Source organism: Eschscholzia californica, unplaced genomic scaffold, assembly GCF_041429995.1.
Source record: "Eschscholzia californica isolate CP2 unplaced genomic scaffold, dmEscCali1.0.p SCAF_2, whole genome shotgun sequence".
NCBI lineage: Eukaryota > Viridiplantae > Streptophyta > Magnoliopsida > Ranunculales > Papaveraceae > Eschscholzia > Eschscholzia californica.
In genome coordinates this window covers 2664307-2681894 of record NW_028238309.1, presented here as the reverse complement: position 1 = coordinate 2681894, position 17588 = coordinate 2664307, and the positions used below count along the sequence as shown (strand labels likewise).

Genomic DNA, 17588 nt, shown 5'->3' with positions numbered 1-17588 from the left:
CAACAAGTCACATAAGATTTCTCTCTTCAATTTGTCTATGCGGACCACGCTAATTGTAGTCACATAATTGAATCCACAATTAGGCAGACTAATATAGTTATATAAATGAATATCGTTGGGGTATGTGCTCAGACGTAATTCAGCGACAAAGCAAAATGCTTTCTCTCTGTCTTGTCTGGGCATATATCATCGGTCTCGACTGTGCAAGATAGGTGGCATCTGACTGCCCCACAACAAATAGTTGTTTCTATCAAATTCGATAGAGATGAGATTTGAGATGTTAGGTAGGGTGGGAAATGGGAGAGAGGAGGGAACATTTTGAGTAGAAACCACAGTAAGAGAGGAAGGGTGTTGGGTTGATTCGGCCATGAAGAAGAAACAAGAAAGTAGGACAAGGCGAGGAATTATAAGGAGACACCGAAAACAAGAAGAATTTGAGTAACACTAAGTGGCTCTTAATACCATGTAACTGTGATGGCAAAAAATGCCCTAATGCAGGGCAATGTGAAAGGGGAGAAATACCCTTCAAGAAACTGTAAAAATACAAGTATTATATATAAACTTATAAGTATCGCAACTATTCTAAATTTTATATAAACTTATAAGTATCGCAACTATTCTAAATTTTTGTCATTGTACGATACGTTAGCTATCCTGGTTCATTGATTTAAGGAATGTTTTTTCAAGTAAAATGTTCAACATTTGTATATAAGTATTGATACCATGTTCGTCGTGGCTAGACAAAATTTAGAGAGAGAAAGTTTAGGTAAGAATATGACAATATGTAATTCATGTAAGTACGACATGGGATCACGTTATGACTTGGTAAGACTATGACACTATGTAATTCGACAATGCCGAAGAAGTGAAACCTGGATGAAAGCATATAATCATTCATTTCAGATGTCTAGTGAGAAATTTACAAGACAGAATATTGCAGAATGCATTTCTCAATTCTCACACTAGAACCAGAAAAGTTTCTTCCAATGTTAACACCCATCCTAATTCCTAGCTACCTACCATTTCATCATAATCACCAAAGACTACTACTACTACTAAAGTTCATTACTACTCAAAAGAACTAAACCCTAATACTCTCTAAAGTTAACACTACTAATTATCTTACTACTTTCATCAAACTAACCTACTAGTAGTAGTAATCTAGTTCCCTTCTTCGCCACTTTTCAAATACATTTGTTCTCCACTTTCACCTCCTTGTCCTCCAGAATTACCACCTCGTCCATGATCACCCGAACCAGCAGAACCCGATTCATGTTTGCTAGCAATTGTTACTCCTCTGCTACTTCCCTGAAGACCTTCATTGGCATTGGTTCGGCCGAAATCAGGAAATCCACTTCCACCCATTGGTCCATTTCCTCCTCCCATTCCACTTTCGTTATGCATCATGTGGAGTCCGTTGTTGTTACCTCCAGAGGTCATACCTAGCTGGTTATGCATTGCTTGTTGTTGTTGTTGTTGTTGTTGGATTGATGACAATTGCTGCTGAGAATATAACATTGGGGATCGAGTATTCATCATTGATTGGGGCATCATTGATTGAGCTTGTTGGTGTTGCATGTAGTGTGCACCCGGTTGAACCACGGCATTAGGAAACTAAGCAAAAGAAATCAACTTTAGTCGATTGGTGTTCATTAAAAGAGTAGAAGACGGAATAATTGATGAATGATGGAGATTATTTTACACAAAATGGTAATATCAATTTTGGGATATTGTCGATGGGACAATATGCAGCAAGGACGGAGAAAAAGCCTTGTGATGTATATCATTGTTTCGAAAGATAAGCATTGTATACATCTTCAGGACCCATACGATCTTAGATGTATATCATGTTATCGGTCTTTGGCAGATTTCCATGGACATACAATTATCATGGTGCGAGAAAATATGGTGCAAGGATATTCACAATTCAAACTATACATGAGCGTAAGAGGTCATTTACCTGAGCGTGCATGGCAGGTTGTTGGGGTTGAGAGTCGGCAATAGCAGCCAAATACATGAGGTTTCTTTGAAGCCTTGCTTGATTCCTGCAAGAGTGTAAAAATTACTCCAGAAATATATCGATATTCTACTCTTTAAACCATGAAAATAAGATATTTAGGGTCGGATGCTAGTTGTGAGTTTCTCCTCTTAGTGTCCATATTCTCTATTTACCGGTTATCTTGCTTGGTCAAGTTTCTCCTCATTTCACTTTTGTCCTCTTTACTAGTTTACAATAAATGACGATACGTACATAATACTAAAGAACACTGCAAAAAATGGAAGGAAGATGGACTTCGATGGAATTTTGGTTGATGAATGGGTAGACGACATCCTAAATTAGAGGTGAAATACAAAATGTGGAACAGTGATTCAGATCACTATTTTGACATAGAATCTTCTGCCCAAAAACAGGTAAAATCGCTCAAGGAGGGAAGAGTAGAAGGGAATCAATCCTACTTGGAAAACAGAGATTCTAGATCTCACAAGTTATTTCTTCGACGAATCTCATAAATGGGGTTCCAACTCTAGGCATATAAATAGCATTGATCGTCATATAGCAAAATCGACGAATGACAAATAAAGGAAACTTCGAATATAATGATCACTAGCAACTTACTCTGCACATTCGCTCAGTTTTCCGGAGTTCTGGTTCTCAAGAATCTTTAGAATCAGGGACTTGTTTTCATCCAAATACTACACATGAGAATCCACCATAACAAACAGGCCATTCAAAATTAAGTACACCACGGATGAATGAAACATTAACTGGAAGCAACATATAATATAAAAAGGGCATTCACAAGTAAAGTACACTTTCATCAAAAAAAAAAAAAAAAGTAAAGTACACTTTGGAAGAATGAAGTAGCAAATCGACATTTAGCTTACAACTTCAATCTTGATCTTTAAGGAAATCCGAATAAAGCTTCAGAAATAAAGAAGAGCGCATAAACATTTGGGGGCACAGGTCAAATAGAGGGTTTTGGGCTGTGATAACTACCAAACACGAGGAAAAGAAGAGAAATAACGAATTATCATTCCTGTGTTGCCTTCCCTTAGGCGGCCTAGTGCAACTTAGTAACTTCTCAGCGAATGTTTATAAGACTGTGGAGATGAAGGATGGCGATTTTCTCTACTCGAAGGTGTAAAACCATTTTATATTGTGCAGCTTGCAGTATAGACTATAGAGATTCTAGACTGCACAAGGGCATGGTTCAAACGACATATAGCTACACTATTCATTTTCATATTGTGCAATTTAGAGACTCTAGACCGTACAAGACATAGCTAAAACGACATAAAACATTCGTTGTCAAGTTATTTAAGAGGGAAAAAGGCATACCTTCATGTCTCCAATTAGGACTAAAAAGACATAGTAAAAAAATGCAAATATGCGCTATTAACTGAGTATAGAGCTTGCATATAGGGACGGATTGTTGTCCGAATGTCTCCAATTAGGACTAAGAGTCTCTATGTTTCGTGATGAGAAGGCAACACGCGAATGCGACTTCGTTTAGAAAGACAAATTCATATTAACTTAAGACAAGAAATTTATCATCTACATTCCCCTTTTCAAATACGAAATGAGGACGATCACTTTCATTTTACCTTATCTTCTAAACTATAGACACTGACCTCTCTGTTTTACCCAAACATTTGCATTTTTTTACTAGATTATGTGCTAAAAGGTGCTTAATCATTCATAATCTTAATAAAAAGCATTCATGATCAAACTAGACTAGAACAAAAAGAGACACTATCAAAAGACCCAATCTTTATTTTTAAGTCATATTTATCTTCAAACAACAACAACAAAAGAAGCATCTCTATAACCAAGTAAGCAAAGAACAACCCAAAGCTTATAAGTTAGCATAAAGAGTGAGCATGAAAAAAGAAAAAGAGATGAACAAAAAAGTAGTAAGTGATAAGAAACATCAACTTCAACCAGCATAACAAAAACCCTAAACCCCAAAACCCATATGAAGTAAAACCCCCATAACCTTCCAAAAAAGGAGAACCTTTATGATAAAGTCACTAAAACAGAGAACTAAAAAAAAAACCCACTTGGTTATTACAAGTTTAGAAACACCAAAATCACAAATACCCATTAAAGAAGAGTCATCAAAATGAGTACTTAATAAACCTAGGAAGCTTAAAAATACTAGGTAAACTAAAGAAGAAGATGAAAAGAAAAGGGTAGAAGAGAAAAAAAAAAAAGTAAAGAAGTAAAAGAGAAGAGAGAAAGAAGAGATGATGATGAAGAAAGGAGGGGAACCTGTTGGATGTGATCCGTAGTGACGTTACTAGGATTATAGCCTGCCATCATGGGTTGTTGTTGTTGTTGCATCTGCATGAGATGTTGCTGCATTTCTTCTCCTTTTTATCTCTCTCTCTCTTTCTCTCTCTAAAACTAAAAATGGGGTGTTTTTATATAACAGAGAGATAGAGAGATGCTTTTCCTTTCTTTCTCTCTTTACAATACCAAGTAGTCCAAACACAGTAAGACAGAGAACAGAGTAGTCAAGTAGAGAGAGAGAAAGAAACAGAGATAGAGTCTTAGAGAGAGAAGAAGGCTTTGGTTTGGGTTTGGGTTTGGGTTTGTTTGTGAAGTAATAATAGGGTCTCATAGTGTCAGCCTAGAAAAGGTAGACATATACCCAAAACCTCAAATCAAATCTTTCATCATACAAATTTCCTCGATTCCGTGACAATATCAAAAAAAAGGTTCAAATTACGCATCTCGAGATTTGTCCTATTCCATACAGATATTCCTTCCAGCTTTGCTTTGTTTTGATAGAGTGTCACGTGAGGAGAGAGAGAGAAAATAAAAAAGTAGAGAGGAGAGGTGTAGTAGTAGGGTAAGGTTTGGTTTGGTTTGGTTTGTGTGGGGTGTGGGATCTTTCACATGTCTGTGGGTTTTGTTTGGATGGTCACTTCCATGATGTCTCAAAATCAAAAGTGGAAATTTTTAGACAAGGCTAGTCCTTTTATCTGTGTGATAGACAATAGGGCAAATTTAACTCAACTCTTTTCTCTTCTTCTCACGAGATAACCAAGATATTTAAGTGGAGGGGTAATCTTGAAATCTTTTGGATTCCGTTTTAAGTCTTTGTTAAAATGGGTTGCACAACTTATTATTAACAACACTTAGAATTTTCAGATGTTACAGCAATGTTTTAATAATGATATATGCAGTGTTATCCTCAGCATAAACCTCCAGAATAATCAGGAAGATAAACCGATATGGACACTAACCAAATCAGGTAATTTCTCGATAAAATCTATGTATTATTACTTAAGAACAGAACACATGAATGTGATGCAGGACCATCTCGAATGGGGATTTATCTGGAACTTGAATACTATACCACGGGTGAAGATTTTCCTTTGGAAATGTTGTACTAATAGTCTACCTGTCAAAGCGAAAATTGGCAAATTCATTGGCGATCAATTCTCCTGTATTAATTGCGATGAAATCGAAACTTTAGACCATGTGATGCTGCACTGCACGTTTGCTAAAGCAATTTGGTTCAACTATGATGTGAGAACAGAACAGATTAGCTCGACTAATCAATGGATAACACAATGGAAAACTCTAAACGAAGATATTACCAACCAATATGCCAAAATACTATGGTTCATTTGGAAAGCTAGATGTGATAATTGTTTTAACACGAACAAACAGAATCCTCGACAAACCATAGACCAAATTAATAACGTGTCTATAACTCCTCTCAAGATTGAGAGGGTTATCACTAACAAATGCAGGGTATCTACGAAGGAACAAAAATGGAGACCTCCATCGACACCATATTTAAAGTTGAATGTTGACGCCTCGTTTATGAAAGCTACAGAACCAGCCGGAATAGGATGTATTATCAGAGACGAAGAGTCGAACTTCATTATAGCAGCAGCAAATTCAGTTCGAAGCCAACATGCGAAAGAATGTGAAGGATTAGCTATACTTACTAGTATGCAATGAGCTTTACAATTAAAGATTTCTCATGCTCATATAGAAAGCGATAACCAAGCTCTTATCAATTACCTCAATGGTCATAATATTGCTCTACACTGGCAATCTCTAAAGATGACACAACAAATTTAATCCATTATGAACAATTTTGAAGGAATCAAGTTCACTTATGTTCCTAGAGATTGCAACGCTCCAGCTGATGCGCTTGCGAAATGGGGAAGAAGATATGGAGAAAGGAAAGAATGGAATTCAGTACCTTCCTTTGTGTCGACTTTACTTTAGTTGTGTTTGTAGTACTGTTGTAAGTGTCGGCTTTCTTTCACTGTTTGTATTTGTAATACTCTGGTTAGTTTTAATGCAATGTTCTCTCATAAAAAAAAAAAGTCTTTGTTAAAATTTTGAATTTTTCTATCTTGTTTTACTAATGACGACGTTCGAACTAATTTTGGTTTTAATGTGGTGGTTTTTGTTGGATCGGATAGTAGACAACTGTTCTGAAATAGTAAAGTCATGTTCTTGTTCGTTGTTGAAGATATGCGGGCAAACTGTCTGAAGAATTTTTGGATCCGAGAAAATCTATGCGACTCATAATACAACCTTGCAGGTTACTTATACAAGTGTGTTGTTAAAGTTGTATTTCTGCTGGTTGTATTTCTGCTGGTTGTACTCCTATATTTTTTTTGTTGAAATGTTGTACTCCTATGTTGTAGTTGTGTTTCTGTTGCTATTGTAAACCTTTGATTTGTAAATAATGCGTTTACAGTTCGATTAAAAAAAACTTATGGGAACAACAATATGGTGAGAGTATTATGCACCCGACAGTTCAGTACATTCAAAAAAAACTTTGAGATATTTGAGAAACATCTTTATTTTTTATCTAAAAATAAATGTCACTGTATTGTGCTCAATAATCTTTATCTTCACTTTCACCATCACAATTTCCCGCCATAACAACCACAACTTCAAATAACTGGTTATCTCTCTCTCTTACTCCCAGACTCTTTCTTTCCTCTCCAAAAAACCTCAACATATATCACATCAGTTAGGGTATCTTTTTTTTGTAAGTTAAAGATTGAACTGAAGAAGACAAAAGTTTATTTGCTTTCCCTGCTGCAACAATGACGAAGGGCCTTTTCCCTTCGCTCTCTCCTTCAACTCAGATTTCAACTGAGTTGCAGAAGAAATACCTTAGCAACTCTCAGATTTGTTGGGGGTTTTTTAGAGGAAGAAAGAGAGACAAAGGAAGAGAAATATGTAGATAGAGAAAGATAAGGGAAAAAAAGAAGAAGAGAGACAGAGAGAAAAAACGATAATGTATGAGAGAGAAAAAATGGTGATGGTGGTCAGTGTTCATAAGTGGTGTTAGTGGTCAGAAGTTGTGGTGGTGGAGATGAGGTGAAGATGAAGATTAAGCGGTAAAATTAAATCTAAGTTTATTTTGTACAAAAAATTAGTATGCCCCCTAAGTCAATTTTGATTGGCCAAGTCGTTGTTCTCCGTAAACTATTTTGGATGGCCCAAAACCTCAACCTTGTGGATATTATATAATTTACATCTTATCGTAAGTGGTGAGATCGAGAATTTACAAACTATTAGAAATCGAACTGATCTTTTTGTTAGAGTTTGGATCATTTCTAATGGGACACTCAAACTCTAATATTTATAGCGTCACTTAAGATGCTTAGAGTTGTTATTAAAAAATCATCTATAGTGAGACACACAAATTCTAAGATTCAGAGTGACACTTAGGATGTTTTAAGTTTTTATTAAAACAACTTCTTAAATGGAACACTGTACTAGACATTTCAGATGATGTGGGGTGAATTATTATAGAGAATCTTAGGGTGGCACTCTAAAGTTAAAGTGTATTATTGAGTTTTTGAAGGTGTAGTTTGGCAACAAAACGTAAAATATGTTTACTTCGTTTTGGCAATAAACCGTAAAATATGTTATATGTAGTAGTATTTTTGTTTTAAATAGTCAAAAATCACATAAAGTTGATTTGGCAAAACAGTTGCTTATAAGTCAAAGATCATATATTAGTTTGGTAACAACAAGGTCTCCCCGTTCAAAAAAAAAAAAAAAAAACAAGGTCTCCCCCAACATGTGGGTGCCCAGAGCGGAACTAAACTTTGGGCCTATATAGGGTTTATTAGAAAATATAAATAAAATTCTAATAGTACTAGGAAGTAGATATGATCCCTTGACTCTTATACGAGATATAAGTTCTTGAACCACCAAACTATAACTTAATTCATGTTATAAATATGTTTAACAAATAATTATGATTCTGAAGATAACATACATAATTCGATATATGAGGCCCTTGACTACGTTGGGGTCCAAAGCGACCGCTTTGGTTGCTTTGTGCCTGGGCCGCCCATGGGTAACAACATTTATGTTTTATCGTCATCTTTTGCAAAATAACTTATTCTTCTTATCGTTTTCTATTCTACATAAAATGAATTCAAATTTATAATGAGAACCTAATTCTCATTCCAAATATATGAAATTATCATTGAAGTTATAAAATAGAGTAACATGTGTGTTAAACATAATTTTTTCAGAGATCTTTATTGGAGACACAAAAGTTTAGACAAGAGCATCGCAGACCCAAAGTAACTAAAGCTACTGCTTTGGGCCCAACCTTCTTCAGGGCATGTTCTTTGAAATTCTATTAGTTGGTGCAGTTATAATAGATATAATAAAACTAGAATACGATACAACCTAGTGGTTAAGAACTTGGTACACTTAGTAAAGGTTAAAGGTTCAACACCTATTAGTTGGTGAACTTGGTGAGGCTGAAACTGGATATTACAACATTTGAAAGTATGTTGAACTTTTTTCTATATCATTTTTATGTAATGTTGAATCTTTTTAGGAACCCGAGCTTTTGAGAGTCTTCTATATTGTTGCACCGCCAGCAACACTATCCACCGGTGTACATTCCATACAGTTTCATCAAGTTTTCTTGTACATATTTAAAATAAATTTGAGTCACAACAAAAAGAAAATTGAACTCATCAAAACCCACACTCATCTATCAATCCCAATTGAGGGCTGCAGTTTACCTCATAGGTCTCATATCGGGGACTGCAGTCTTGCCATGGAGCCAACCTCCTGCCACTATATTCTCTTGGATAAAGCGAGATTATCTCATACTTCATAATCCAAAGAGGATACATTAAGGAGAGAATAATCCGTTGGTAAGGTTTAAAGGCGACTCCATAACATACAAATAACACATTTTAAACTTTCACAATGAAAATAATTTTGGTTATTTGAACTTACGACTAATCAACTATTGAATATATATTTTCACCAAGATCTGGTATATTATTTGAACTACGACCAATCAAACTATTGAACATATACTTTCACCAACATGTCTGGTATATATATATTTATATATATAGTATGCAGTTACTAAGATGTCACACTAATTTAAGAATCAGAGTTTGAACAAAACCAAAGAAGCATTTCAATAAGATCATAATGATAAAGGGCCTGCTTAGGTGACATGTGAGGAAAACGATTTATTTGAGAGATGATAGAAGATGGAAAAATTATTTTGGTGGGGTCTTATACTTTGCCTTTTCTCTGTTTTTATTTGATTAATAATGTGTTTGAATTGTCCTTTTAGGAATCCAAAGTTGGTACAAAGAGCAATCACATCAAATCATGGAGACTGAGGAGAGAGAAAAAGAACAAGTATTGTTCCCATTTTCTCCAGCATGACAGGTTGTTGGGGGAAGGTCTAATCAGATTCATTCATCAGTTCCCCTCCCCCTCTTTAAGTCTTATCCTCATCTCCCTCTCTCTCTCTCTCTCTCTCTCTCCATCTTCAACTGTACTAAAAGTCTAAAACTTCTGCCAAAAGTTCTGCTCTCTTTTCATTTGGGAACCTTAGCTAGGTTTTTCTCAACATATTCCAATCTAAAAGTATCATTATTTGAAGAGGGCCCTTGTGCCTTCATGCAAATAAAGAGTGGTCTGTATTTACATGTACCATCCTCATGTGAAAGGTGTAAGTGCACATACAGATTCAGAGCCTGTAATGTTTGGCCCTAATTCTAGTCCTATGTTTGAAATATTTCCACGTAGGTAATACAGTTGCACGTAGGTAATACAGTACTAGATCGTCGATTGTGAGTAACGTAGCAACTTGCATCTTTAACCTGCTCATTCTCTCGAACCTAAAAATTTAGTCTCAATATAACTTAAAGGCTGACGTGGTCGATTATAAACGCTAGTGACAATAACAAAGTTCAAGTAAATTAGATAGTGCAAAAGAAGACTAGGTAAATTTATAAGAAACAACAGTAGTTTTTGAAGTTGAAACTTTATCATGCAGAACCGAGGGTTTTTTTAGGAGAAAGAGGTTCTGGCCTTCTGGGCTTACGTCATCAAGACGATTTTTTTCTCTCTCCTTTCTCGAGTAACCCTCACCCAAATCCCTAATTCACTTGAAGATCTAGTACAAATTTTCTTCAACCAACCATTGAAACACGCCTCTCAAACCTCAATCACCCTCTCTAACCTCAATCACCCCCAGTATCTACCCTATGATCCTACCTTGGTAGTAGTCTCCTTCCCCAAAAGAGAAAAACCAGCAACACGGGTAAAGAATAATTACCCCCATCAAAAGATTTAAGCAGACAATCCACCTCACTTCTTCACCAATAAACAACGGAGTGTAACCCGTGTTTCACCTTCGACAACCACTCCCATACCAGATCCGAATCCAATCGACCTCCTTTTGTTCAGGCAGAAACATTGATTTACACCCACACCTTCAACCAATCTTTAACTGATGCAGACGCATCCAGGACGGACCGGCAAGCCCACACGGCCATGGCCTAGTCGGCCATTCTAGAAGTTTAGGAAGAGTCCTAGTTTAGAAGGATTCATAATGAATCTAGGTTTAGGAAGTTTCATTATTTTAGTATTTCTATTATTTAGGAAAATCCAATTTGAGTCTATCTAGGAAAGTCTAATATCCTATAAAAGGATGTCCAATCTGTCTTGATATTCAGACATTGAAGAGAAAAACCCTTGAAGTTTAATAAAGCTTATGTTTATTTACAGTTGTTTTACCGTTCTTCGTTTATTTTATTGCTTTTCTTTTAATTCCGTTGCGACTACATCAAGTGGTATTCAGAGCCATCAAAATTCTGGAAATTTTTTTCTCTAAAAAAATAAAATATATACATATATATATATATATATAAAATATATATATATATATATATAATATATATATATATATATAATATATATATATATATATATATATATATCTATGGATACATCTCCTCTTGAATGTTGGGAAAAATTTCCACGTTTATGTTGGGATCCCATTAGAGATACAACTCAATTTTATATTGATAGAAAAGATGAAAGAAAAATCCATCAAGTTTCCAAAATCCCTCTATTCGACGGTCAATATCATATAAATTTTTGGATTCAACAGATGGAGGATTGGTTCATCAATCAAGATATACATGTCGAAGATGAGGTTTTTGTCGTGGAACAACATATGTCCAAAAACATTTATGAACAATTCAATGCAATGCAATGGAGACTCATTGACGAAGAGAAAAAATTCATCGATGATTGGACTACATTGAAAATTATCTTCAGGTATGTTTTTCTTCCTTTGGATGAATATTTATCTTATTTAGAAACAAAGATCGAATCGAGAAGGCAGTACTCCGAAGTTGATTTTATCTCTGTGATCAATGACATTGAAGAAGAAATTTTTGACAAGATGAACAAAATTTTCTCAATGACCGAGGAAGAAGAAAGAAGTAAATTTTCTTCATCATACCTAACTTCTATTCGTGATGTGAAGAAACCATGTTCGGACGAATTATTTGATGCATGTGCAATTCCGGGAGAAGACATCCTTGTTTCAAATCATAAAAATTTTCCACCACCTTCGTACTCTTATTATTCACCACCGTATTCACCACCTCTACCATCTTCCTCGCCTGTTTTATCGTTCCATCAGGAAAAAGAAAAAAAAAGAAGATTACGAAGACGTTGAAGTTGCAAAAGAAGAAGATGAATCTTCCTTCGAAGCAGAAGAAGAGAAAGACGATGATAACAGAAGCAAAGATGAGATTGGTTCTAATTCAAGCCCTACTAAAGACCAATCACCTCCATCTTTCTTCGGACCGTCAACAAAAAATCGAGCAATTAGGAATACTGAACTTACCAATCAGAAACGCCAATATTTTGATCCACTAATCGATGATGAAGATGATCCAAATAAAAATCTCGATATTTGCCGAACCGCGTTTCTCCATCCCAATGGTCACCTCGATAGAACCACCTATTCGACTGCAATGTCAAAACTCAAAAATTACAAATCTTTTCATGGAATTCCTTCTTTTCTTGAAGAATTAAAATCTCTTTCGCATCTTCAGAAAGAACGATTTGTGTCTCAGGGTATTAGTTTATATGGGCAATCTGGATTTGTCGACCATTCTTTCACGACTTTTCGGCATGTGGAACAAGAGGCTCGGGACGAACCTAGCTTCTGGGGAAAGGGGAGCTGATGCAGGCGCATCCAGGACGGACCCGCAAGCCCACAAGGCCATGGCCTAGTCGGCCATTCTAGAAATTTAGGAAGAATCCTAGTTTAGAAGGATTCATAATGAATCTAGGTTTACGAAGTTTCATTATTTTAGTATTTCTATTATTTAGGAAAGTCCAATTTGAGTCTATCTAGGAAAGTCTAATATCCTATAAAAGGATGTCCCGTCTGTCTTGATATCCAGACATTGAAGAGAAAAACCCTTGAAGTTTAATAAAGTTTAAGTTTATTTACAGTTATTTTACCGTTCTTCGTTTATTTTATTGTTCTTCTTTTAATTCCGCTGCGACTACATCATTAACCCTAATAAAATCTAGAAGATAATCAAAGCCACTTGCAGTTTGGAAGCCGAATCGGAAAATTAGGGTTCATCGCAAATCACACATGATCATCAAGTGAAATTGAAATGATCTTCGACATCTAGACTCTAACTCTTGGATCGGAGCTATGTTGTTTCTGGCGCGAGGCGAGGCGAGGCGGCAGACCCATCGCCTCGCCTTAGCGAGCTTAGGCGAGCTGAGGCGTTTGTCTCAAACAAATAGTATATATATTTAGTAATACATACATACCTAAGTACCTAACATAAAAATAACAAAATAAACACTCAAATGTCAAAATTAAAGGTATAAAGCTTAACATCCAAGCATTCAAAATAATTCACAAATTCACACAAACCATATAATTCACAATTTCACATAAACCATCTAATTCACAATTTCACACAAACCATATAATTCACAATTTCACATAATCACATCACAATATTAGCACAATATACAAAGAAGTAACAAAAAAAGTATGAAAGAGACAAAGAGTTGCTGAAAATTGTTGTAAACAAGTAAGTAAACAACTAAATTTTATTTTCTCAAGTTAATAGTAAGTAAAATTAGTTAAGACTAAATAAACAAGTTAAGATTTAAGTAAAAAAACAAAAAAAAATTGCTGAAAATTGTTGTAAACAACTAGGTAAACAAGTAATTTTATTTTTCAAGTTAGTAATAAGAAATAGAGTTAATAGTATTAGTAAGTTAGTAACTACTAACTAGTAAACAACATTAGTTAAGACTTAACATTAAGAGTAAGTAAAAAAAAAAATTAGTTGCTGAAAATTATAAAAAAACAGCAAAAAAAGAGATTTTAAAAGTTCTTGAAATAGAAACAAGAAGAGGGAGAAGATGAACAGGTTAGAATAAACGACTTACCTGATGATATTGATGAAGATTGATGAAATAAGGAGAAGAAGATGAAGATTCGTCTTCAAGAGTCGTTCATGGTGGTGGGCGTGAGGGTTAGAGAGAGAAACAGATTAGGGGAAGCTGTCGATTTGGGCTAAAGCCCTAAAAAAAAAAAAAAAAACTGAGGGCACTACCCTAACGACTTGGGCCGCCTCTCGCTTCCCCTGGGGCGCCTAAAGGTGCTCGCCTAAGCGGCTGAAGGCGCCACTAGGGGAAACCTGGGTTTCTCGCCTCAAATTAAAGCGCCCCTTCCCTCAACCTGGCGCTTTTGGCGCTTAAGCTCGCTTAAGCGTCGCCTTTTACAACATAGGATCGGAGTAGTGAAGCTCAATCACAATAAAGGAACCCCCTTCATCAGAATCAGGGAAGGCTCAAACCTTATCTCTTTTCTAATTATATAAACTTACTACTATAATCTCTAAGTATTTCTCTCTATACTCATACATAGTTTTTAAACCAATCTCAGAGGTGAAACCCCTTCCACCCTTTGCATGTCTATCTTATCACTGGTAACACATAGTTGGTTTCCGATACTTGGTATATAAATTGTTATCTTCTTGTAGACGAGCTGCTAGCTCATCAAATGAAAGTTTTTTTTCATCCTCCTGCTGTCAACCGATGAACAAACTCTAGGTTCAAGCTTCTCTTCAATCTTAACAGACCACAACATGAACCGTAGATCTCCTTCAACAGACTTCGGTGATTACATCAAGAAAAATTTTCATGCCTGGTGCCTAGTTATGGATAGCTGGAACCGTCGATTGACATTGTGGCTCATGAGCCCATTTCATTTGTCTTCAAAGAACTTTAATATTAGTATTAACCTTCCTTTCGACCCCGGAGGACACTGCGGCTTGAATAATTATGCCCACCTTCGTCGTCCACCTTTTGTTTAACAAATCTAAGCTCAATGTTTGTCAATTACTTTTGTATTTGATTTTCGAATAGATTTAACTCTTAATCCAATTTCCTTACCATTTTCATTTCCACCCCTTTTCGTAATTCATTTGCGATCATTTGTTGGATTAGCTGGGTATTTATACTCATGCTATGAAGGTGATCCCATTTAGCAGGTGTCTGACCTGACTCTACTTTGTAGAACTCGAGCGGATATGATCTCTTTATATGGAGAATACTGGTGGGATAACTTGGAATCCTCGTTTGGTTCCATCTTGCAGACATCCTCGTTTTCTCTGGAAATTTTGGGTGTCTGTCTAATCCATCTTCAATGTTCAGGAAGTTAGATACAAGGTTCATCTTTCAATCAATCAGAAGGACTCGCACGATCAAATTTCATATCATTCTCTCGATGAGATGTCAGCCCTACAAGCTACAGAGTGAAGAATGTTCTACAAATCGCAGTTATGTTATGCAATTCTTCAGTTATGTAATTTTGTATTTCTACTTTGTTTATTGTATTTTTCTTTTCTTATTTGGTTATTGTAATAGACTCTAAAATTTAACGCATTTTCTTTCAACAAAAAAGAAAAAGAAACAGCAGGAGGGTACGACCTAAAAATTTAGTTTCACCATAACTTAAAGGCTGATGTGGTGGGCCCAATGTTTTCAAACATCTTTTCTCCTTTTTTTTTTTTTTTTTGATGAAAGAACATCATTTCTCTTTGACATGGTTGAAAATCTAGTTGGCCACATCGCTTTTTTGTCTGTAGTTGTACCCGATTTTCATGCCATACATTCTTTTATAAGTTGTCGTGTATGTGATACAGTATTTCTAAATATTCATTTCGAAAATGGTATTATTCAAACCTAATCTATCAAGTAGAGGAAACTTACATGTTTCGCCCAATCGAAGTGGGCTTTTGAGCCATGTATGCCTACAAAAATTCACATATTAAACAAATGTTTGAATTTGAACAAAATGTGTTGACTACTTACTAATGACATGTTTAAATGAAGTGCTTATATATCCAAATTACAAAAACTTGAATTCAATCCTGTCCACTTTATAAATCTTGACAAACAAGTAATGTTCCATTTGAGAATGAGTTTACCTCGTAAGGTGTCTATGGAAAAACATAACATTTTTATTTGTCAAAAATCAATGTTGACCAACTTGGTCAAAGTCAATGTTGACAAACTTATTTGGTCAATGTTTGGCCAAATAAGTATTTTCTAAACCTAAATTTCCTTGCAGATCAGTAAGTCTCAATGGGGAACTCATTTTTCTTTCGAATTATTTGTAGTCAAGGTTAGGGAGGCTGCTTTGAATTAGATTGATCTTGTATTGGATTAGTTGGGATTAAGCGATAATTACTAATCTCTTCTCGACTAGAGAATTACAGTTCTTTTGTTTCAATGTGTTTTGCTTTTCTAATACTTATATCGAGTGGTTATCTATATACATGCTCCGTAATTTTGTAAATATACGAACTTGGAGTTAGAAATTTGACGGTATAGAGGGGAACATTTTTTTTAGTCAAATTACTCTGGGTGTTAATATTTGACACGAAGAAGACGCCATTTTTTATATGAGGGGTTGGGCCATTGGTCTAAAAAGGGGGCCAAAATGAAAATCCCACCCAAAGTTGCCTAAAAATGAAAGGGAGGTCCAATGTGTCAGTTTGGGGGTCAAAATTACGTAAAGGGCCCTTAGAAAATAAAGTATTTACCGTTCATGCTATCGAAAATTACAAAATTGCCATCGAAAATTCTCGGGAAACGATTTTTTTTCTGAAAAATAATCTGACAACCCGTCCATCAGAATCTGTACTGTTCAGAAAATTACGGAACAGCCACCGAAAAATTCTCGGAAAACGAAATTTTTTTATTTACTGGAAATTTTTTTCTGTACTAGACATTTTTGCTGGGCGGGAATTTGAAATTTCGTAAAAAAATTTGAAAATTTGGGCGGGAATTTGAAATTTCGTTTGAAAATTTCAAAACATCGAAAAAAAAATTTGTGACCGGAAAATTATTTTATTTACTGGAAATTTTTTTCTGTACTAGACACTTTTGCTGGGCGGGAATTTAAAATTTTCAATCAAAATTTCGAAAAAAAATTTCTTTTGAAAATTTCAAAAAAAATTGAAAATTGGAATTTTTTATGTACGGGAAATTATTTTATTTACCGGGAAGAGATGGTTTGCTGGGCGGGAATTTCGTTTCAAAATTTCAAAAATTTTGAAACTTTGAATTTTTCGTGTACCTGAAAATTATTTTATTTACCAGTCATTTTTTTTTCCAGGAAAACGTCAGCATGTCCCGTCCAAGGGCAAGAGGGGAATAAAAAAAAACTGACATTTGGACCTGCAACTAATTTTTGGGCAAGAGTGGATTTTTTTTTTAGTTTACCCCCCAGATTTTGGACTGTTGACTCAAAAATCCTTTTTATATTAAGCACACCTTGGAGGTCAAGTTTAAGACTTAATGAAAAATAAAGTCATCCATTGACCCATTCAAATTATCCAACCTTGAAAATAAGGAATAATATATTGAACCATAATAGTCAGTAAACATCGAAGACTCCCGCTGAAATAGAATTAAGAAATATGGTTTGTCTAACATCGGAATTGCATATAAATACATACATATGCAGATGTATAACTCTCTATCAAACTACTAGGGTTATCGAAATATTTTTCTGATTCAAAATTAAAGATGAAGATCAAAATCAAAATTCTATCAACTTTTGTTATTCTTTTAATTTTTCTAAGTAGTTGTTTATATTCATGTGAGGCTGCTGGTAGAATTTTGCATGAGAAAAACAAGGTGGTGAAAATAGAGCTATTTGGTATACAATCCCTTCAAAGAGGTTCAAGTC

At 35.2% G+C, this 17588-nt stretch overlaps 2 protein-coding genes across 2 annotated transcripts; one reads left to right on the top strand and one right to left on the bottom strand.

The window, feature by feature from the left end:
- Positions 1–873: 873 nt before the first annotated feature.
- On the bottom strand, positions 874–4889 carry LOC147555241 (GRF-interacting factor 1-like). Its single transcript, XM_086662278.1, has 4 exons — positions 4274–4889; positions 2618–2694; positions 1961–2045; positions 874–1614 (listed from the first exon to the last, which is right to left on the bottom strand). The coding sequence occupies exons 1-4, from the start codon at positions 4364–4366 to the stop codon at positions 1162–1164; spliced, it is 708 nt and encodes a 235-aa protein (XP_086518404.1). The 5' UTR covers positions 4367–4889; the 3' UTR covers positions 874–1161.
- A 419-nt stretch (positions 4890–5308) lies between these two features.
- Positions 5309–5980, top strand: LOC147555240 (uncharacterized). Its single transcript, XM_086657558.1, has one exon. It carries the CDS (start codon positions 5309–5311, stop codon positions 5978–5980), a length of 672 nt encoding a protein of 223 aa, XP_086513684.1.
- The last annotated feature ends 11608 nt before the right edge of the window (positions 5981–17588 follow it).